The sequence below is a fragment of the Oncorhynchus masou genome, chromosome 12 (genome assembly GCF_036934945.1).
Source record: "Oncorhynchus masou masou isolate Uvic2021 chromosome 12, UVic_Omas_1.1, whole genome shotgun sequence".
Lineage (NCBI taxonomy): Eukaryota > Metazoa > Chordata > Actinopteri > Salmoniformes > Salmonidae > Oncorhynchus > Oncorhynchus masou.
Genome location: NC_088223.1, coordinates 40474942 through 40498917, shown reverse-complemented (window position 1 = coordinate 40498917; position 23976 = coordinate 40474942). Strand labels below are relative to the sequence as shown.

The window sequence follows — 23976 nt, the reverse complement described above, 5'->3', positions numbered from 1 at the left end:
ATGGGCCAGCATAAACCACCATGGACCAGCTTGAAATACAGTACAATGGCTTGCGAAAGCATTCACCCCACTTGGCATTTGTCCAATTTTGTTGCCTTACAACCTGGAATTACAATTTATTTTGGGGGAGTAATCATTTGATTTACACCACATGCCTACCACTTTGAAAATGTTAAATATTTTTTCTTGTGAAACAAGGTTTGTTGTGGTGCCATATTCTTTCAATTTTTTAATAATCGATTTAATGGTGCTCCATGGGATGTTCAAAGTTTTGTATCTTTTTTATAACCCAACCCTGATCTGTACTTCTCCACAACTTTGTCCCTGACCTGTTTGGAGAGCTCCTTGGTCTTCTTGGTGCCACTTGCTTGGTGGTGTTGCAGACTCTGGGGCCTTTCAGAACAGGTGTATATACACTGAGATCATGTGACAGATCATGTGACACTTAGATTGCACACAGGTGGACTTTATTAAACAAATTATGTGACGTCTGAAGGTAATTGGTTGCACCATATCTTATTTAGGGGCTTCATAGCGAAGGGGGTGAATACATATGCACGCACTGGGGGGGAGGTTTAGAATTTTTTGAAACCAGTAATTTTTAAATTTCACTTCACCAATTTGGACTATTTTGTGTATGTCCATTACATGAAATCCAAATAAAAATCTATTTAAATTACAGGTTGTAATGCAACAAAAGAGGAAAAAGGCCAAGGGGGATGAATACTTTTGCAAGGCACTGTATATGCTGCTCTTGGCCAGAGCCATATATAGAGAGAGTTGGGCCAATATGGTTTCTGTCAGAACGTTCCGAAAGCGCCACTTTCTCCTCCATAGCCTTTGCTAAGTGATAACCGATGCTTCCGTGCTGTGCTCTAAGTTGACTTTTATTTCTGATAGTTTTCAAAACCTATGAAGATGTCCCGTGAAAGCAGAAATGACCTTTGTTGACACCACAACACAGCACAGACTTGGAAACACATTATCCCGAATACTACTACATAAAAATGTCTGTTAAATCCGCTGCTCTGTTTTGCTTGTTTACAGTGGGTCATTTCATAGTGAATTGTCCGAGGCGCTCTCAAATTGTTACATCATCAACATTTCAAGAATAAAGGCAGTAACATGGCAGCTGTTCTATAACCTGGCCGAACTCTCTATGCATACGGCTCTGGTCTATGCTGATTTTTTCAGGAGGGTTGTCCTGGGTTATATTTTTATATATAGGCCTATTGCACATGGTGGTAATGAGGATGATGATGATGATGAACATAGGAATTTCCAGGTGAACGAAAGAGAAGAGAAATCACAGATAAAGTCAATCATAAATCAATACAGTTTAATACAAGCTGCAATAGGGAGACAACAACCAGCATAGAAGCAGAGAGAATGTCTATATGGCCTCTTGGAGACACATCCGTTATATTCTAATCAGACAGCACTAAATGTTCTGTAAACACCAGCCCGAGAGGCTTGTAGGAACTCAAAACAAAAAGCAGTAACTTTATCAGCTGCTACATAATCACACAGTGTATCACAGACTACAATAATAATCAGTCTGTCCTCAGTCCTTGTACCTCCAGCCTAGCATCAATCACTTTCAAGAGATATGAGTTTAATCCATAACATACAGCATCTAGTGACCATTACAAACAGAACACTGGAAATCATGGGAATTACATTATGGGGAAATATATAAATATGCTAAACATTGTGTTAATCACTCTTGACATCAATGATGATGACTCGTGCTACGCACAACTAAGTATTCCATTTTATTAACTCCTTCATACAAGATGGCGTACTCGCCTGAGCACTTTAGTGAAGTGAAAGACTGGCCACCATGCCTGTGTTGTGCCATGTTCCAGTCACAAGGTTTATTGTAGTCTGCTATGTCCAGAGTAAAAAAACATTGAAACACCAAGTCAACATTGTTCACACTTTTATCACGAGTCATCAGATTGTGGTTTCTAGATCTTCTTTCAGGTCAACTGGTTAGTCTCACATAATTATACAGATTTCCATGGTACCAAGTTACAATCAATAGCATGCATCACTCTGCCTGTTCTCATTTGTCAGTGTGTACGTGCGTATCCGTCCCAAAGACCGTATGTGATCCGTCCAAGTGTACGTGTGTGTGCGTGCCTGTGTTAGTGTGTGTGTCTGTGTATGTGTGTCTGCTCGTGCACGCGTGCGTGCATGCACCTGTGCACATTTGTCCCAGAGACCGTATATGATCCGTCAATGCAGAATGGTGTGTGCGTGCATGCCTGTGCGTGACCTCTCACTGTGCCCCTCTGGGCTCTGGGGCATGTGTTAATGTGTGACAGTGCCAGCCCCCAGCAGCAGACCACCAGACCAGAGTCATGACCGCCTGGAGAACAGCTGCTGTCTCCCAGAAATCCAGATCCACACCCACACTGGCTAGGATAACAACAACAATCTAAGGTAGGTAAGGAATAGTGTGTATGAGTTTGTTTGTGTGTGTGTGTGTGTGTGTGTGTGTGTGTGTGTGTGTGTGTGTGTGTGTGTGTGTGTGTGTGTGTGTGTGTGTGTGTGTGTGTGTGTGTGTGTGTGTGCGCGCGCGCGCATTGATGCCTCATATAGTTCAAGTAGGATCCTACTCTGCCAGCTTATATCCATTTGTTAAAGAAAGCTTGTTGTCATTGTGTTTTGGTACATTGCTATGTCATTAACACGAGACCCTACACAGATATGGTTATGCATGCAGACAATACCCAATTTGGACACATTTTCTCATTCACTTTCTCACTCACTCTATTCTCTTTGCTGGGCTGAGAAGCATATGCCGCATTCCACCAGTCATGTGGTCCGGCTGATCTAAGTCACAAAGCTGGGAGAGAGAGGTTCCCATGCCAATAAACCCCTTAAACTGGAATTGACTTGAGAGAGAGAGAGTTAGAGACTGTGTGTGGGGAAGGGGAGGGGGGCTTAAAGTGGGTAGTAAATGAAAGAATACAGGGGGATACAGGGAGTCTGGTTCCAGAGGCATTGCAGTGTAGTTGGAAGGCAAGATGGTCACACTGTAATACTGGAACTGCATTACGTTGAATGCGAGTGGGTAGGAAGCTCTTGATCATGTGATAGACTCTACATTAAATAGTCTCTGGTGAGTTCTCCTATTAGTCGTGTGTCTTCCTTTACGTTCAGCACCTCACTGTCACTGCTAAACTTTATGATTCTCTGAAATTGTTTGCATCTTTAAGAACCATACCTAGAGTTCGGAAGGAACTCGATCAAGAGAAAACACGAGGGGAGTACTCAGCCAAGAGGAAGCGATGGTTCTTGCTTAAAATATTTTGTTATTCTCTGTCATTAAACCTGCATACACAGATACACACACACACACACACACACACACACACACACACACACACACACACACACACACACACACACACACACACACACACACACACACACACACACACACACACACACACACACACACACACAGATCACATGGTTATACACAGCTACATACACTCATTCGCATAACATTGTAGACATGCACTTTTCTTTACAACACGTGCACAGAAACATAGAGTCAAACGGTTTCAAAGTTGGCAAGATGTCACAACTCACTGACAGCAGGGAGGAAGTGAGAGTAAGAGAGTGTGTGCCTGAGAGTGAAAGAGAGAGAGCGAGAGAGAAGGGGGAGAGAATTAGAATGAGAGAGAAGGGGGAGAGAGATAGAATGAGGGAGAGGGGGAGAGAGAACTACGGTAGGGATAAGGAGACAACTTGAAATCAACCTCGCCGACAGCATTTGTGCAAAACATTTGTCTCCCTCTCTAACAAGCAAACGAGAGAGACAAAGCGGCAGAGGGAGAGAGGGAGGATGGGAGAGGGAGAGAAAGAACAAAGATATAGCTGCTCTCTCAGTCTCTTCTCTATTTTCATTATTTCTCTTTCACAGATTTTGTAGTTGCTAAAAGGAAAGCGATAATTTGGCTGTGTGTGGGGCGTTGAAGACAGTGCCTATTGAGGTGCAGTATGTCTATCTTATAACCGTGGTACAGTTTAACCACTTTCAACAGAAACCTGTGAAGAGTGTAGCCTGAGAAAAGAGAAAAGTTCACATTTGAAAGACAAGTGTAGTTGCCTTTCGCTACACCTAAGTTCAGTATACTTGGATAGTAAAGGAAATTACAATGACAGTAAAACCGTCTACTCAGTCTACGACTTAAATTATTGTTTAAACTTGTGTTGAAAGTGCTGAATCTGAAATCCTTGGCAGCACAGTTGAATTATTCTGTTGGTTTCTCCAAGATGCTGAACGGTATAATTCATCTCTTGTGAACAGATTCTGCGCACGCGACAACATTACACAAGATGTTAGTTCTGCTATACCCGAGATTACAGTTTAAGCTATGCCTCAGGAAAACATTATCTACTGGGGGAATATTTGGTCAAATTTTCTCAATTTCAATGTCTTTGTTTGTTTTGCATGTCACTGGAATGTGCTGCTTGTGCTTCTTGCAAGCTGTAGTGTTAGTACTTACTTCATAATACTGTGTATACATCCTACACATACTGTATCTGACAGTCTACGATACATGAGAACTAGGAAGTGGTGTCATAATCATGCCAACACATCTCTCTGCTTGAGCAAAAAAGCTGTAGCCTGGACCCAGATATTTTTGTGCTGTCTCCACTAGTCATTGTAGGAGTTGACAAGAGAGCATAAACAGATCTGAGACCAGGCTAATGGAACTGTGTTGCTGCACTGTATATCACACTGGCAGTCATCACACTGGCCATTCACACCACTCTTACTCACTTCGTCTGAATTATGGTTGGTGATTTTGATTAAACTGTATCACAGTTTTTTGCTCGTTCAGTGTCTCGTCATCATGGATGAGATGGAGGACAAGACGTCTGTGCCTTCAGACGAGAGCGATGTGGAAGTTGACCTACGACGATCATCCAAGATCCAGACAGAAAACAGAAGAACATCTAGATGGAGGAATGGTGCGTGGTAACATAGTTATCAAACTGTACTATGGGTAAAAGTCTTATCATGTGGCATATCCTGTTTGTCAAAATCATTTTTGTTTCTCTTCCTTGTTCTTTGTTTTGCCTCTTGGCAGGTTTTTCTGGATAAACTAACACTTTTCACAATGTCCCGCTTTTACCCATGGTCTTTTTCCTCTCTACCGTTTTGATTCTCTCGCTATGTTTTGACTCTCTCAATCACTCACCTTTGTTATCACTGTTACAATCTCTGTCAGAATGTGTTACTGTCAACCTTAACACACTCTCTCCTCTCTTCATCTATCTATCTATCTATCTATCTATCTATCTATCTATCTATCTATCTATCTATCTATCTATCTATCGATCACCCCCCCTCTCTCTCTGTCTCTCTCTCTTTCTCTGTCTCTCTCTCTCTCTCTCCCTCTCTCTCTCTCTCTCTCTCTCTCTCTCTCCTCCAGGTCAGTGTGTGCTGGCAGTACCCACCTCCTCCATGCTGAACCCCAGGTTTGATCTGTCATTCTGCAGGGCTCTGCTGGAGAGGGAAGGCTTCCAGGTCAGTACACACACACACACACACACTCTCTTGCTTTCTCTCTCCATCTCTCTCTCTGGGCGCCCACTGGCACTCTTTATTCTCATCCGTTGGGACTCGCTATGTCAAGCAGCCTGTCCATTTGTGTGGGGGAGGTTAAACTAGAATAGCTCGCTATCTCACTTCCTCTCTCACTCCCTCTCTCTCTTATGTCTCATCAAAATATAGGCCTAATGTTAAGTCATCAATCTAAAAAGCTTTCATGAAGAAAAACATGACCCGTGCTAATGCCACAATCCTGAATTTATGAGACAGCAAATTGTACCCCACACACTTGTATTTTGCTAAGCTGAGGAATAGGGCTGGAGAAATGCAAGCGCTCATATTCATAGATAAAGCTTTGCATGCAACGACTGACATTCCATGAGATCAACATGATAGTTAAACATATTTTGAAGCTATAGGTCTTAAATGACAGCAAAACATAAACCATGAGTGAGGACGGGATTCAATCCGATCGCTCCTTTTCAGCTATGCACCTTTTATTTGATTTATTTTACCAGGTAATTTGACTGTAAACACATTCTCATTTACAGCACTGACCTGGGGAAGAGCTAAAGGGGATGAATGAGCCAATTTAACCTCTTGAAACTCTAGGGGCGCAATTTCGTTTTTGGATGAAAAAGGTTCCCGTTTTAAACAAGATATTTTGTCACAAAAAGATGCTCGACTATGCATATAATTGATAGCTTTGGAAAGAAAACACTCTGAATTTTCCAGAACTGCAAAGATATTCTCTGTGGGTGACCTAGAACGGGAGCTACAGGCAAAACCAAGATGAAACGGCAACCAGGAAACCAGCAGGATTTTTGAGGCTCCGTTTTCCATTGTCTCCTTATATGGCTGTGAATGCGAGAGGAATGAGCCTGCCCTTTCTGTCGTTTCCCTAAGGTGTCTGCAGCATTGTGACGTATTTGTAGGCATATCATTGGAAGATTGACCATAAGAGACTACATTTGGTGTCCTCCGTCGAAATTGGTGCGTCTTTTTCAGCTGCTGGTATTTTTCCATGCGATTCTGAGGGGAAAGCAGGCTTCCACGAACTGCATATAAATGAAGAGATATGTGAAAAAACACCTTGAGGATTGATTCCAAACAACGTTTGCCATGTTTCGGTCGATATTATGGAGTTAATTCGAAAAAAGTTTGACGTTTTGGTGACTGAATTTTCGGTTCATTTCGGTAGCCAAATGTGATGAACAAAACAGAGCGATTTCTCCTACACAAAGATTCTTTCAGGAAAAACTGAACATTTGCTATGTAACTGAGAGTCTCCTCATTGAAAACATCCGAAGCTCTTCAAAGGTAAATGATTTTATTTATTTGGTTATCTGGTTTTTGTGAAAATGTTGCGTGCTAAATGCTACTCAAAATGCTAAGCTAGCTTAGCATACTCTTACACAAATTAGTGATTTGCTATGGAACAAAAGCATATTTTGAAAATCTGAGATGACAGTGTTGTTAAGAAATGGCTAAGCTTGAGAGCAGGCGCATTATTTTCATTTTATTTGCGATTTTCAGAAATCGTTAACGTTGCGTTATGCTAATGAGCCTGAGGCTTTATTCACAATCCCGGATCAGTAAATCCAGTAAATCCATGTGGGGATAACAATCCCTAACACACGAGACTAACACAAACAGGAACAATCACGCACAACACATAATGAGAACCAGAGGGTTAAATATGGAAATAATAATAACGTAATGGGAACCAGGTGTGTACAATCAAGACATAACAAATGGAAAAAGAAATGTGGATCGGTGGCAGCTAGAAAGCCGGTGACGACGACCGCCGAACAAACAAGGAGAGGTACCAACTTCGGTACATGAATGCCCTCCAGACGCTTGATGTGAACTGGGGACCCCGATCAGACACTATATCCTCAGGCACCCCGTAGTGTCGGAAGACGTGTGTAAACAGGGCCTCCGCAGTCTGTAGGGCCGTAGGGAGACCGGGAAAAGGAATGAGACGGCAGGACATAGAAAACCAATCCAACCAGAATCGTGGTGTTCCCTTGAGACGGTGGAAGATCCGTCACGAAATCCCCCGATGGTGGGACCACGGCCGTTGTGGAACGGGTAGGGTTTGTAATTTCCCTCGGGGTAGGTGTCGAGGTGCCTTCCACTGAGCGCACACCGAGCAGGAGGAAACATACACCCTCACGTCCTTAGCTAAAGTGGGCCACCAGTACTTCCCACTAATACAGCGCAGTGTCCGACCGATGCCAGGATAACCAGAGGAAGGTGATGTATGAGCCCAACAAATCAATCGATCACGAACATCAGACGGAGCGTACTTACGTTCAACTGGACACTGGGTGGGAGTGGGTACCGCACGTTACGCCCGATCGATGTCCACGTCAACCTCCCATACCACCGGTTCCACCAGGCAAGAAGCCGGAAGTATGGGAGTAGGATCCATGGACCGCTCCTCTGTCATACATCCGAGACAGTACGTTGGCCTTAGCGTTCTGGGAACCTGGTCTGTATGATAGAGTGAGCACAAAACGGGTGAAAAACATGGCACACCTTGCCTGGTGAGGATTCATTCTCCTCACCGCCCGGATATATTCCAGATTGCGGTGGTCAGTCAAAATGAGAAAAGGGTGTTGAGCCCCCTCAAGAAAATGCCTCCACGCTTTCACAGCCCTGACAACAGCCAACAGCTCCCGGTCCTCCACATCGTAGTTTCGCTCCTCCGTGTTGAGCTTCTTCGAAAAGAACGCACAGGGGTTCGGAGTTTTGGTGGCGTACCCGAGCGCTGAGACAGCACAGCTCCTATCTCAGCCTCGGACGCGTCCACATCAACTATGAACGCTAAGGAGGGATCAGGATGAGCCAACACAGGAGCCGAGGTAAACAGAGCCTTCAGTTGACAAAAAGCTCTGTTCGCCCCAGCTGACCACTGCAGTCGCACCGTTCCCCCCTTCAACAAAGAGGTAATGGGAGTCGCCACCTAATCAAAGCCCCGGATAAACCTCCGGTAGTAGTTGGCAAACCCTAAGAACCGAAAATCTCGTCCCTGAAAATCTCGTCCACAAAGGATTGGAAGACAGATGGAGCATTCATCAACCCATATGGCATGACGAGGTACTCATAGTGCCCAGAGGTGGTACTAAGTGCCGTCTTCCACTCATCCCCCTCCCGGATACGCACCAGGTTGTAAGCACTCCTGAGATCCAATTTGGTGAAAAAGCACGACCCATGCAATGACTCGGTCACACTGGCTATGAGAGGCAGAGGGTAACTATACTTCACTGTGATCTGATTTAAACCCCTATAGTCAATGCATGGGCGTAAACCACCATCCTACTTCTTCACAAAAAAGAAACTCGAGGAGGCAGGTGAAGTGGAAGGTCGAATGTATCCCTGTCCCCGAGATTCAGTGACATATGATTCCTTAGCCGCCGTCTCCTCCTGTGACAGAGGATACACGTGACTCAATAATAAATATAATATATCCCATTTAGCAGACGCTTTTGTCCAAAGCGACTTACAAGTCGGCTGGGGCCACTACTTTTACATATGGGTGGTCGAACCCACAACGCTTGGCGTTGCAAGCGCCATGCTCTACCGACTGAGCCACACAGGACTCCTGGGAAGTGCTGCATCAACCTGGAGATCTATCGCACAATCCCCCCGTCGATGGGGTGGTAGTTGAGTCGCCGTCTTTTTACAGAAGGCGAGAGCCAAATCGGTATATTCAGGGGGGATGTGCGTGGTGGAGACCTGGTTTGGACTTTCCACCGTAGTTGCACCTTTGGAAACAGCTATACACCTCCCTGAACACTGATGTGACCATCCCTTTAGAGCCCTCTGTTGCCACGAAATAGTGGGGTCATGATGGGCCAACCAGGGAAACCCCAACACCACAGGAAACGCAGGAGGATCGATCAGGAATGGACTAATCCATTCCTCATGACCCCCCTGCGTTATCATACATAGTGGAGCCGTGATCTTCCTAATCAGACCTGACCCTAAAGGACGACTAGCTATTGGGATGTACAGGGAAGGGCACATCAACAGGAACAATAGGGATCCCTAATCAAAGTGCAAATGAACGGTCAATAAAGTTCCCAGCTGCACCTGAATCTAATAGCGCCTTATGCTGGGAATGCAGAGAAAACTCAGGAAATTCTATAGATATAAAGATGTGCGCAACAGGAGGCTCTGGGTGAGTTGGGTGCATACTCACCTGGGATGATCCACCAGTGCCCTGCCTGCTGTCTCGACTTCCTGGGAAACCTCTCCAACACCGACTAGCAGTGTGTCCTCTGCGGCCACAGGTAGTGCAGGAGACAGTCCCCCCCCCCTCCGAGCTCCATAGGTGTATCTACAGAGGTGTTGTGGGATGGAATGGACGAACCACGATCCAAACGTCCGCGGGTGGCCTACAGGTTACCCAGCCGGGTGGATAAATCCACCAGCTGATCGAGGGTAAGGGTGGTATCCCTGCAGGCCAGCTCCCGACGAACGCCCTCACGTAGACTACATCTGTAATGGTCGATCAGGGCCCTCTCATTCCATCCCGCGCTGGCAGCCAGGGTCCTGAATTCCAGTGAGAATTCCTCTGCACTCCTCATCCCCTGTCTGAGATGGAACAAGCGTTCCCCCGCCGCTCTCCCCTCAGGTGGATTCTAAAAGACCGCTCGAAAGCAGTAGGTGAAATCCTCATAGCGGGCTGATGCTGCATCGATACTTCCCCGTGCAGCTATTGACCCACTCAAGCGCCTTCCCAGACAGACAGGAGATGAGGGCGGACACGCTCTCGTATCCCGAGGGAGCCGGGTGGACGGCTGCCAGGTAGAGTTCCAACTGGAGCAGGAACCCTTGGCACCCGGCAGCCGTCCCATCATATGCGCTCGGGAGCGAGAGCCGAATCCCACTGGATCCAGATGACGGAGGGGTGGACAGTGGTGTGGGTTGTGGTGTTGGTTGGAGAGAAGTTGATGAGGTTATAGGAAAAAAAACCTCTTTCCCATCGTTTCATGTTGAGCAGCATGTTGAAGCGTCGTCGCGTGCTGCTGGACTTGTTCCTCCACTGGTACTGGAGGACTGGGTGCACCTGCTGAGGTGAGGATGGAGTCAAACGCAGGAAACAGAACTGAGTAAAAATAACGTACTTTACTCGGGAAACATAAACAGTACAATAAATCCGTGGGGATAACATACCTTAAGGGAACATTTCGACATTTTCCGTATGGTTAGTGAGAAAGTCCATATTGCAAATGTACCGTCCCTTACTAGACGTCCGAAAACATTTTTAAAATTCGGGACGGCGTCAGGCCGAGCGGCAGGGCCAGACCTACCGGGAAGTCATCAAATGAACTTTGTCGGACATTCGGTTTTCGTTTTATAAAATAATCAAATTTTGGTCATTTTTCCGCTATGCCGGAAAATCCCACAAGAGGGCATAAGCAATCATATTGCAATTTGACAAAACATCACGAATCACGACGGGCCATATCTCGAAAACTGAAAATATTTCGAAGCCGAAACTTGGTGACCATAGGTTTGGCATAATGGGCAGTTGGCCCCGAACAAGATGGCGTCTAGGCCTCAACGGTTTTTGAGTTATGGCCATTTTTCTGGGATTAAAGGTCCAAAATGAAAATAGAGAAATTATTTTTTCACTTCACGTCAAAGTCAAGGAGCCTCCGGTGTCAATAAATAAAATCAGCCATTTATCTATCGTCATTTAAGAGAAATCGTACGATGACAGATTTGTGATGTTCAAATATAGGTGGTTTTTTTTTCAACAGTTACAGATCCAGTTGCAGGGTGTTCATACGAATATTTTTAAAGTGTGCTGCGGAGCTCTGCGAGATTTCTGTGATTTTCTATGATTTTCTGAAATAACACACACTCACTAAACCCTCCGTAATTAACTCAGTTCTTAACGTAAAGACTTAAAACTCAGGATTCTGTAAAGGCATACCCCAATGAGGATATGAGTTTATTTATAGCTTCCTGTGCCAACAGGAAGTGCCTTAAATGGTGTCATAGTGGCTGTATCCAAGGGTTAAAAAGGTCAGATCTTTTCAAAACTTCATATGTGATTAGGCAACCCTCCTGAACTGTAAAATCAGTCATTTCTCCCAACAGATGTCAAAGAAAAGCTCTCACACACACACACAGCAAGGATGGAGTGACAAAGCGCGGTGTTTAAATACACAGAGAGCAGGCATTGGCATAAACATAATCCCAAAGCCATGCCGAGTTCAACGAGATATCCCGCTTGACCGTAGCTCGCTCGGTCTAAGCGCAGCGACCATGAGAAAAGTAGGCCCAATATGAAGCCTGCACCAGAACGTCATTTGATTTTGGGTGACAGCGAAGGAACCGTTAGGTTTAGAAGGACAATTCAAACACAGGACTGTTCCTAAGGTCCTCCCGATCTGTGCAAGCCTAACCTTGACTGTGTGACATTAACCCTTCACAGGTAAAAGAAGGTGTTTACATAAAAACAGTTTGCATTGACTTCTCTCCCCATAGGAATACATTGCCTGCTCCCCTAAATACAACCTGGAGTCTATATGGGTTATGAATGCTGTATGAACCTGTCTTCGGTACCAGTGCATCAGGCCACTATAAGGTCTACCTGTGTCGATTCTAGGCTTCCTGGGCCAACCGGAAGTGCTTAAAATCACCCTAAAAGTGTATATCCATACCCTGCCTGCAATTTGATGGACATAGTGCATTGAACCCTGTGTAAATCAGTCAATTCTTAACGTAAAGACTTAAAACTCAGGATTCTGTAAAAGCATAGCCCAATGAGGATATGTGTTGACTTATAGCTTCCTGTGTCAACCGGAAGTGCCATAATTGGTGTCTCAGGGGCTGTTTGGAAGGGTTAAAAAAATCAGATCTGTCCAAAACTTCATATGTGTGATTAGGCAACCCCATGAACTATAAATCAGTCATTATTCCCATAAAAATTCAAAGGAAAACTAAATCACACAGATACACAACTTGGATGGAGGGACGTATTGGGGTGCGTAGAGACTGACACTGCCTCCAATAGTTAGCTTTGTTCGAGCTAAAAAGAACCGTCAGACCTAGAGTTCCGAAACTTTAGAAACCTGTTCTAGACCTCAGGTCGATAGTGCATGGTGAGTTAGGTGCCTCTAGAAGGTTATCTGACCGAGAAACAGCCTCGTACATTTGCAATGACTTCAATTCATTTTGACCATTACAAAAATGGCGACATTTAGAAAAGTCTCAGAGACACAAGACTAGGTGCATTGAAACCGGTTCAGCCCATAGAGACAGAACCCAACAATTTTTATAGCATGACAAATTGGTGATGGTGAATGCCCAGTTAACCATATTGCAAATGCACAGTGACTTTGCAAGAGTGAGAAACATCACCAAATGGACATTCTGGAATCAACCCTAACGAGCGATGGAGAGGTACCAGAATCACTGCCCAGCCATCCCGAGTTCATCGGGCCAGTCAATTTTGCATTCCTGCACGAATTTTCAGTGACTTTGCAAAAGTGAGAAAACATTTGCAATATGTTTTAACAGTGAGGTACCATCACCAAAAGTGACATTCTGAAATCAACCCAAACGAGCGATGGAGAGGTACCAGAATCACTGCCCAGCCATCCCGAGGTCATCGGGCCAGTCAATTTGGCATTCCTGCTCGATTTTTATGGCATGACAAATTGGTGATGGTGAATGCCCAGTTAACCATATTGCAAATGCACAGTGACTTTGCAAAAGTGAGAAAACATAAACAAATGGACATGATGAAATCAACACCACGAGTGATTGAAAGGAACAACAATCACTGCCCGGCCATCCCGAGTTCATCAGGCCAGTCAATTTTGCATTTCTGCAGGATTTTTGAGCATGTCAAATTTCTTATGACATTTGGCCCCCAAAAAACATATGCCTTATGCACAAGTAAAAAAAATAAAAAATAATGATAATAAAATATGACTAAAGTATGTTGATACAGTTCTTATACGTGTGTAATTGACACAAAATTCTAAAGAATTTCGAAAAACGGTCCAGAAAGCACTTTTTTAGGGGTGTGTGAAGTTTTTTATGAAATTTTGCAATTTTTGACTTTTGACTTCTTATGAAATCATGTTCCAAATGGAGAAAACATATGCCTCATGCACAAGTAAAAAAAAATGATGATAATAAAATATGACTAAAGTATGTTGATACAGTTCTTATACGTGTGTAATTGACACAAAATTCTGAAGAATTTCGAAAAACGGTCCAGAAAGCACTTTAAGGGGTGATAAGTTTGACAAAAAATCCATTTTTTCAAAATTTGGCTTTTGGATGTTGACTTGGGGTCCATTTTCAATATGAAAAACCACGGTGGAGCGCACACGCCACCTGTTGGATTTTTGAAGTGTTACAACTGGCAATTGCCATATGGCATTTGAAATACATTTTGCATGAATCAACGCCGATTTGGGTGGTATTGGCCATTGTGTACATGGTTTGTACTATGCCAATGTTTTCCCATTCATTTTTGTCCAATTCAGGGGGTATTCCCTTACAATCCCTAACACACAAGACTAACACAAACAGGAACAATCACGCACAAAACATAATGAGAACCAGAGGGTTAAATAAGGAAATAATAATAACATAATGGGAATCAGGTGTGTACAATCAAGACATAACAAATGGAAACATAAATGTGGGTTGGTGGCAGCTAGAAAGCCGGTGACGACGACCGCCGAACGCCGCCCGAACAAGGAGAGGCACCAGCTTCGGGGGAAGTCGTGACAGTTGCCTTACAACCTGGAATTAAAATAGATGTTTTGGGGGGTTTGTATCGTTTGATTTACACAACATGCCAACCACTTTGAAGATACAAACTATTTTTTCTTGTGAAACAAACAAGAAATACGACAAAAAAAAACAGAAAACTTGAGCGTGCAAAACTATTCACCCCCTAAAGTCAATACTTTGTAGAGCCTCCTTTTGCAGCAATTACAGATGCAAGTCTCTTGGGGTATGTCTCTATAAGCTTTGCACATCTAGCCACTGGGATTTTTGCACATTCTTAAAGGCAAAACTGCTCCAGCTCCTTCAAGTTGAATGGATTCCGCTGGTGTACAGCAATCTTTAAGTCATACCACAGATTCTCAGTTGGATTGAGATCTGGGCTTTGACTAGGTCATTCCAAGACATTTAAATGTTTCCCCTTAAACCACTCAAGTGTTGCTTTAGCAGTATGCTTAGGGTCATTGTCCTGCTGGAAGGTGAACCTCCATCCCAGTCTCAAATCTCTGGAAGACTGAAACAGGTTTCCCTCAAGAATTTCCATATATTTAGCGCCATCCATCATTCCTTCCATTCTGACCAGTTTCCCAGTCCCTGATGATGAAAAACATCCCCACAGCATGATGCTGCCACCACCATGCTTCACTGTGAGGATGGTGTTCTCGGGGTGATGAGAGGTGTTAGGTTTGTGTCAGACATAGCGTTTTCTGTAATGGCCAAAAAGCTCAATTTTAGTCTCATCTGACCAGAGTACCTTCTTCCATATGTTTGGGGAGTCTCCCACATGTCTTTTGGCATACAGCAAACGTGTATGCTTATTTTGTCTTTAAGCAATGGCTTTTTCTGGCCACTCTTCCGTAAAACCCAGCTCTGTGGAGTGTACGGCTTAAAGTGGTCCTATGGATAGATACTCCAATCTCCGCTGTGGAGCTTTGCAGCTCCTTCAGGGTTATCTTTGGTCTCTTTGTTGCCTCTCTGATTAATGCCCTCTTTGCCTGGTCCGTGAGTTTTGGTGGGCGGCCCTCTCTTGGCAGGTTTGTTGTGGTGCCATATTCTTTCAATTTTTTAATAATCGATTTAATGGTGCTCTGTGGGATGTTCAAAGTTTCAGATATTTTTTTATAACCCAACCCTGATCTGTACTTCTCCACAACTTTGTCCCTGACCTGTTTGAAGAGCTCATTGGTCTTCATGGTGCCGCTTGCTTGGTGGTGTTGCAGACTCTGGGGCCTTTCAGAATAGGTGTATATACACTGAGATCATGTGACAGATCATGTGACACTTAGATTGCACACAGGTGGACTTTATTTAACAAATTATGTGACTTCTGAAGGTAATGGGTTGCACCAGATCTTATTTAGGGGCATCATAGCAAAGGGGGTGAATACATATGCACGCACCACTTTTCCGTTTAAAAAAATAATACTTTTTTGAAAGCAATCATTTTTTTAATTTCACTTCCCCAATTTGGACTATTGTGTGTATGCCCATTACATGAAATCCAAATAAAAATCTATTTAAAGTACAGGTTGTAATGCAACACAATAGGAAAAATGCCAAGGGGGATGAATACTTTTGCAAGGCACTGTATTTTGGGTTATGATAGGGTAAGACCAGTGTACTAAGCTCATGAGGTATTTCTAAGTTATGTTCTTTAAAAATCAGTATATTTAATTCATTGGAATTACAACTGAACAGCAGTTAATGTTGAAAATGTTACCTCAAAAGTCTAAATTGTTGTCTAAAACATCACATCCAGGGTGTGTTATGTTTGTGTCAAAAAGCCCTGTACCAAAACTCGGAACAGAAATTCTGAGAAGAACACAGCTGCAGAGTTGATATGACCACTGGGTTATGTTGCAATACCCCCTTATCTAGAATGGCTGTAGTGATGCATTTGGAGTGGAGTGGCTATGTTGCCAAATTCTCTGGACACCTCTTCCCGATAGCTAAACAACCAACGCTCAATGATGAATGGAGAAGAGAAGTGGTCAGCAGGGGTGGGACTGGGGCGGAACAAGGCGATTATCTTCGGTCGTGCAGCATCAGAGCTTTTGGACAGCTTATTCACACAGACCTTAATGAGGGAAGTGAGAAATAACGTTCTCAAACTCTTTGATTTCCTTATTTCGTTTCTTCTTTTATTTAGAGTCAGTTTTTTGTTCTACCGATTAAACAGCTTCAGTAAAGGTTGAGGTTAATTTTTATATGCCTAATATTTACTCTGAGATGGTGAATGTGCCACGTCTGTACATGATCCACCTTTGACATGATGCCCACCAGCCACACCTTCCCTCTGTAAATCCGATAAAAGAACAGGACCCACTTTAGCATACCTACCTGCCTACCAGCCCAACTAGAACCATGTTTGTGTTCTTCTGTGTTATCTCTCTCCTCAGTCTTGCTTTGGATGCTGAACACGACACTCCTGTCCAGGAGTGACTTTATGGACACTGCTATAAGTATGTTGCCACACGCGTCTGCCCAGTCCAGTCCTGTGACAACATACTCTGCCCAGTCCAGTCCTGTGGCAACCTCAACCTTTACTGAAGCTATCCTACTGTGTGACTCAGGGAGCAAACTTGGCCTCTGTGCACAGTGAGGCTGAACACCAGTTAATCAAAACCCTAATCAAGACGTTCAACCCTTTAGAGTTCTACACCTGGATCTGGTTGTCTGACGTTGTTAAGGAGGGGAGGTGGATGTGGACTGACGGGTCCAAGGTGGAATTTACCGACTGGTTTAAATCAGACCCTGATGGTGGAAAGGCTCAAAACTGTGTAAATACAAACTATCAAACGCTGTGGATTGATAATGAATGCAGCGAGGGTTATGCCTTTGTCTGCGCCGAGCGTCTCTGCTAGTCAGTCGTCCGTCAAGATGGAGGTGCTGTCCCTGGCTGTCCTCGGAGAGAAGAAACCCTTTCCCCCCAATATTAAATGAACACCTTATATTGAAAATAAAAGTTGCTTAATTAAATCATTAATCATTAATTAAACCCCCAGTACTGCTGCTCATTCTGTTCACCAGTTCCGGAGGTCTACTGACGGGATTCATTATCATCAACCCCGGACTGTCTTATCTGATTACACACACCTGGTTCCCATTTCCCCTGATTAGTATGTTATATATGTGCCCTCTGTTGGTTATTGTTCCCATGTCCGTTGGCTGTGTGAGTACCTACGCGGTGGTTCAGCGGTTATACTGCGTGCTTTATATATTGTGTATTACGGGTATCGTCCCATGTCGTTCAACAAGGTTTACCCTCGCTCTTTTGTTTGGGTACAGCCCAGTGTTTTTGTATACGTGTTTGTTTTGGGTGTATTAAAAACCCCTTTCGTGTATTCCTGCCGCCTGTCTCCAAATCCTTTATACCAGCGTGACACACACTCACAGACACACACACTTTGACAACCTTTTGACCACCCAGATCAAAGCACTCCCCCCCCCCCCATCTTATCTTTTTCCCCTTATCTTGTTTATGTGTAATGTGTTTTGGTATGGTATGAAAGCCATTGCATGGAAAATTACATTTAGAATACATTATTGCCATGTGTTGATTTCTCCAATGTAGATTCCTGTAGCAGACTTTGAGACACCTCTGGAAATAGCACTGGACGTGCCCTCAGTCAGGAGATACCTGTTCTTTAACTCTTCTCTCTTCCACTTCATCATGGCACCGGTAGGGTCCCTCAAAGTATTGGTTCATAACTCAAGGGTCCATTGTATCTGTATCTTTTACATTATTCACACTATAGTGTCCAGTATCAGTTAATCTCATACGCCATCAGGAGATCTTTTACTAATGTGTCTGGTATCTGTTCAGAGTTAGTGCTTGTTCTTTGTGTGTTTAGTTTATATACTGTGTATCATTTTTTTTTTATCTCCCCTCCAGATTCTATATGTGGTGATATGGTGTGCTGTGTTCTCCACTCTTCACCTCTATCTCTCAGTCACTGACTACTGGGTCCTCTGCCTGTCTGTCAGTCTGGCCTCCATCTTCCTCACCACAGCCATCATTGTCATCCTCCACTATAGTAACAAGGAGGTGGGTGTTCCATCTGTTTTTCAGTCTGAGAGAGCTTAAGAACCTTAATGGTTTGCTCACTTATAAATGCAATCCAATCTTTAATCGCAAGTGCTATCAGTGAGCTGCGGTAGCAACATAAATGATGCATAGATATTAATAGGAATGCATCTGTGCTTGTGGAAGCAAATAAATAGACTATGTAGCTATGTCACACTCAAGAGGATTGAAGCAAAACATTCCCAGACACTTTGAAACCAATATGGTTCGTTAGTAAACAGCATGATTTCCATGTCTGAATTATATAGAGATATTGGGCTATAGCCTGCAACCAGTTGTAAGACCCTGAAACGTTAGATTTGAGATGTACCTGTAATGTTTAATGGTCGTCCTACAGATAAACATGAACATTGACGTACGACTCATCCAGGTGAATGAGAGGCTGAGCCGGCATAAGCTGCTTGTAGGCGTGGCTGACTGGGTGCAGAACTGTACTGGAAGTCTACAGGTAGGCAGCGTGAACCTGCACAGAAAGGCAGCTCAATCCGAGAGGGCAGACATTTTGTGTCAAACCTTTTTATCACTCTCCCTTTCTTGCAATTGAGGTTACTTCGAAATGCCTGTTTGTTGTGGTATGAATCTGTAACCGGGTCCCTCGAACGATCAATTATGAAGTTATATATTGATGTATTGACATGATTGTGTGGTTTCATTGTAATAGGAATATCCAGGGGGAACAAAAGAGCAGCCACAGACAAAGTCAGTCAAAAATCTAAGTTGCAACAGGGAGACACCACCCAGCACAGAAGCAGAGAAAATGTCTAACTGGCCTCTGGGACAGGCCCTTTATCCTAATCAGACAGCACCAAATGTTCTGACACGTACAAAGTCAAAACGATAAAGGCAGCGACTTTACCAGCTGCTACAGAATCACAGTGGCCACAGAATGCCACCAATACAATAGTGAATAATCAGTGTCCTCGGTCCTTGTACCTCCAGTCTGGCATCAATCACTATCAACAGATATGAGAATAATCCATAACAAGTCTTGTGACCATCAGCCTGCACCTTGAGTGTCACAAATGGAACCCTGGAAATGATGTATTACAATAACTCCAAATATGCTAAACATTGTGTTGATCCCAACTTCGGTCATTTAAAATGTCCCCATTACATTCTCTGTCTGTCCATCTTACTGTCTTTGTGTATATTTTTGTCTCTCTCTGTCATTCTTTATCTGTCTGTCTCTCTCTCTCACCCTCTCAGCTGTTCATTGTGTACTGGGATACGGCCCACTGCTTGAGGGCACTGACTGAAACTCTAGAGGAGATGTGCTTTGTCAGAGACGAGGCCCAGGTAGGTACATCATGATGTCACCATGTTCGGTCTATGACTCTATTGATTTGTGTCTGCGTTCTCTTTGGCAAGGCTTTTCTGTCCATGCTGTTTCGGGAAGGCAATGGGATATAATATGCATAGCGTAAAACTTTGATTAATAACCCTGGCGTTTATTTGCTTAAATCACTGAACACAACAAGCGCTTATTAGAGACAAGATTCTATTCGAAGCACACAGCTTTTGTTCATTTGCATAGATCATTGTTTAATTCCAGCATTGTAATCAGTTTCTTCATTACCTGCACTAATCTGTTAGCATTTGCACACTGTGTCAAGTTTATTTTGTCTTAGTATGCCTCTATCCCCCCCCCTCAAAAAAAATGCTTCCTTGACAGATTTTTCTCCTGACTGTGCATTTTCGTCAGTTATTTCATCACCTGGGGTGCGATCTGACGATTTCTCAGGGTCTGGGCCCGGTTGCATAAGACAACTTAAGTTTTCCTTAAAGTTTCCTTAACTTTAAGTCAGTTGCACAAAACATTTTATTTGAAAAAGTTAAGAGTACCCATGAGGTCCCTTAACTTCTTCATTCAGTTTGGATGTCAATGTAAGCAGCATTTGTGGAGGTGAATGTTTTTACACCTGCATTGCTGTTTGGGGTTTTAGGCTGGGTTTCTGTACCAGCACTTTGAGATATCAGCTGATGTAAGAAGGGCTATATAAATACATTTGATTTGATTTGTTGCTTTCGTCTGCTGTGGTTACAAATGGAAAACATCAACCAGCTAATGTTAGCTACTTAGCTAAACAATGGAAGATGCACAATGCACAATCCATCTCTACAAAGCTAGCTGGCTTGTTAGCTATAGCTACTCTGTAAGCTAGCTTGACGTACTAGAAAGTAGTATATCAAGTTAAGAAAAAAGTAACTCCGAGAAACTTGGTTTATTATCTTTTGAAACAATTTGGGTATTCTGTCTTGAAGTTCTATTTTTCTATTTCACAAAATGAAAGTGATTTCTTTCATGAGAAGCTTAGTCAGTGAATCAGGTAATCTCCATGGTAATCAGATACTCTTTCTGCCATATGTGCCTTCAAACTACTGTAAAACCCCTTAAGTATGCCCATCCATACCTAAGGAAATATTTGGTGGGCTCTAAGCAATGCCCTTAAACAATTCCCTTATGTAAGGGAAAATTATTTCTTAATGTAAACCCTTAAGGAAAACACTTAAGCCCTGTACTCCCAAAACCGGGCCCTGTACTCCCAAAATTGTTGACTGTTTTTGTGCTTACCAGTTAGCTAGCAGTACTCAGCTGTTAGCAGTCAATGGCTAGCAGTTTCTTACAATTGACATTGTTTTTCGAGTCATTACTGAATTATTTAATGTAATTAATCGAACATTAAACCTCGTAAACAATTAATGGTAACCTAATAAACATTTACACCCAGCGTTTATTTGAAACAGCCGTTTATTTGCTGAAATGTTTGCCGTCTCCCGGCTATTAAAAGGGACAGTCGGCTGTTTTACAGTAGATTGATATTGACAAATCTCTGTGTACTGTTAAAAGGAATTGTATAAGGCAAATTGAAATTAAACTGGAAAATGACAACAGGAGAATTTAATATTATAGATTGTGATTTAGGCCTATCGGAGGGTTTTAGATGGTCTATATAGCCCTTCAATTGTCTAGTAAGGCAATCTTGTGATGTGTAATAATGACCACCATTCAGTGGTTCTGTGTAGCAGTAGCAGGCAATGCAATATAATGGGTTATCCTCACTTTTCACTCCCTCCCTAGAAAATACTTAATAAGAGAATGTCCCACCTTGTCCTGGTGACAGAGGTCATGACCTTTGATCCTGTGGCGGGGGGGTCAAGTGTCAATGAAAGTTCTGATGAGGAAAGGCCCCTCTTGATGAACGATGAGGAGACTGGACACAGTACCTCAACCAGCCAGAGGGAGGACACCAAACTCACCGCTAACTACAGTTTGGTACCGGACCAAATATTACCAGCTCAGGTTAGTTAGAGAAACTGCTTTCAATAATACTTGTATTCTTATGTTATAATTTGGACTGCTCACTAAATTATTTTTCTATCGTGCAATATGTTGAACAAATGGTATTCCAGATCAGTGGAGGCTGGTGGAGGGAGATGTCTGGAGGATGGGTTCCAGCCACCACTGTCTAAGATATAGCCTACCTACAGACTAGAGTGTGTTCATATACACTGCTCAAAATAAAGGGAACACTAAAATAACACATCCTAGATCTGAATGAATGAAATATTCTTATTAAATACTTTTAATATTTCAAAAATTATCAATGGAAATCAAATTTATCAACCCATGGAGGTCTGAATTTGGAGTGACACTCAAAATTAAAGTGGAAAACCACACTACAGGCTGATCCAACTTTGATGTAATGTCCTTAAAACAAGTCAAAATGAGGCTCAGTAGTGTGTGTGGCCTCCACATGCCTGTATGACCTCCCTACAACGCCTGGGCATGCTCCTGATGGGGTGGCGGATGGTCTCCTGAGGGAACTCCTCCCAGACCTGGACTAAAGCATCCGCCAACTCCTGGACAGTCTGTGGTGCAACGTGGCGTTGGTGGATGGAGCGAGACATGGTGTCCCAGATGTGCTCAATTGGATTCAGGTCTGGGGAACGGGCGGGCCAGTCCATAGCATCAATGCCTTCCTCTTGTAGGAACTGCTGACACACTCCAGCCACATGAGTTCTAGCATTGTCTTGCATTATGAGGAACCCAAGGCCAACCGCACCAGCATATGGTCTCACAAGGGGTCTGAGGATCTCATCTCGGTGCCTTATGGCAGTCAGGCTACCTCTGGCGAGCACATGGAGGGCTGTGCGGTCCCCCAAAGAAATGCCACCCCACACCATGACTGACCCACCGCCAAACCGGTCATGCTGGAGGATGTTGCAGGCAGCAGAACGTTCTCCACGGCGTCTCCAGACTCTGTCACGTCTGTCACGTGCTCAGTGTGAACCTGCTTTCATCTATGAAGAGCACAGGGCGCTAGTGGCGAATTTGCCAATCTTGGTGTTCTCTGGCAAATGCCAAACGTCCTGCACGGTGTTGGGCTGTAAGCACAACCCCCACCTGTGGATGTCGGGCCCTCATACCACCCTCATGGAGTGTGTTTCTGACCATTTGAGCAGACACATGCACATTTGTGGCCTGGTGGAGGTAATTTTGCAGGGCTCTGGCAGTGCTCCTCCTGCTCCTTCTTGCACAAATGCGGAGGTACCGGTCCTGCTGCTGGGTTGTTGCCCTCCTACGGCCTCCTCCACGTCTCCTGATGTACTGGCCTGCCTCCTGGTAGCACCTCCATGCTCTGGACACTACGCTGACAGACACAGCAAACCTTCTTGCCACAGCTCGCATTGATGTGCCATCCTGGATGAGCTGCACTACCTGAGCCACTTGTGTGGGTTGTCGACTCCGTCTCATGCTACCACTAGAGTGAAAGCACCGCCAGCATTCAAAAGTGACCAAAACATCAGCCAGGAAGCATAGGAACAGAGAAGTGGTCTGTGGTTGCCACCTGCAGAGCCACTCCTTTATTGGGGGTGTCTTGCTAATTGCCTATAATTTCCACCTGTTGTCTATTCCATTTGCACAACAGCATGTGAAATTTGTCGTCAATTAGTGTTGCTTCCTAAGTGGGCAGTTTGATTTCACAGAAGTGTGATTGACTTGGAGTTATATTCTGTTGTTTAAGTGTTCCCTTTATTTTTTTGAGCAGTGTAGTATTTTTAAGTCTCTTTTGTTGTTCATGCTATCCAAACATATCTCTTTTTGCAGGCCAAAGCACTCCAACTTTTATTGACCTATGGTGCGGTGTTTGTCAAGCTGTTAGTGTCTGAAAAGCTGCCAAACTCCACACACCGCCCCCTACGCTCCAGGAGGAATCACTGCACCACTGCCTCCCTTTGTCTGTGTCAGTATATCAAAACTAAGGTTCTACGATTATAAGACAGGGACACAGAGAAGCTTATTCATTCCATTGTATAATATTGTATAATATTCACACTGATCATGTAACAATCACGATTTGAAACCCACTTCTGTGTAAAACAAATTGCATTAAATTATACAAACAATAAATATATCTTCTTTATGAGTCCTGTAAGTCGCTCTGGATAAGAGCGTCTGCTAAAAGAGTGAAATGTAAATGTAAATGTTGTGTCCTTTAGTAAACAAGTATATTCCTTTATTTTGATAAGGTACATG

At 43.7% G+C, this 23976-nt stretch overlaps 1 protein-coding gene and 1 long non-coding RNA gene across 2 annotated transcripts; one reads left to right on the top strand and one right to left on the bottom strand.

Moving 5' to 3' along the window:
* Window positions 1-1317: 1317 nt before the first annotated feature.
* On the bottom strand, window positions 1318-5571 carry LOC135550085 (uncharacterized). Its single transcript, XR_010457070.1, has 2 exons — window positions 5485-5571; window positions 1318-4980 (listed from the first exon to the last, which is right to left on the bottom strand). It is a non-coding gene; the product is annotated as an uncharacterized LOC135550085 (long non-coding RNA).
* Window positions 4878-23850, top strand: LOC135550084 (transmembrane protein 268-like). The gene is made up of 8 exons (XM_064980557.1): window positions 4878-4995; window positions 5460-5554; window positions 17925-18032; window positions 18246-18398; window positions 18775-18885; window positions 19644-19733; window positions 21517-21738; window positions 23548-23850. The coding sequence occupies exons 1-8, from the start codon at window positions 4878-4880 to the stop codon at window positions 23716-23718; spliced, it is 1068 nt and encodes a 355-aa protein (XP_064836629.1). The 3' UTR covers window positions 23719-23850.
* Window positions 23851-23976: the final 126 nt, after the last annotated feature.

Bases quoted from the DNA above. Each gene is read 5' to 3' on its own strand.
- LOC135550084 (XM_064980557.1), top strand. From the start codon at position 4,878: ATGGATGAGATGGAGGACAAGACGTCTGTGCCTTCAGACGAGAGCGAT. The intron at 4,996-5,459 runs GTGCGTGGTAAC...TCTCTCCTCCAG, and splicing joins AACATCTAGATGGAGGAATG to GTCAGTGTGTGCTGGCAGTA. The intron at 19,734-21,516 runs GTAGGTACATCA...CTCCCTCCCTAG, and splicing joins TTGTCAGAGACGAGGCCCAG to AAAATACTTAATAAGAGAAT.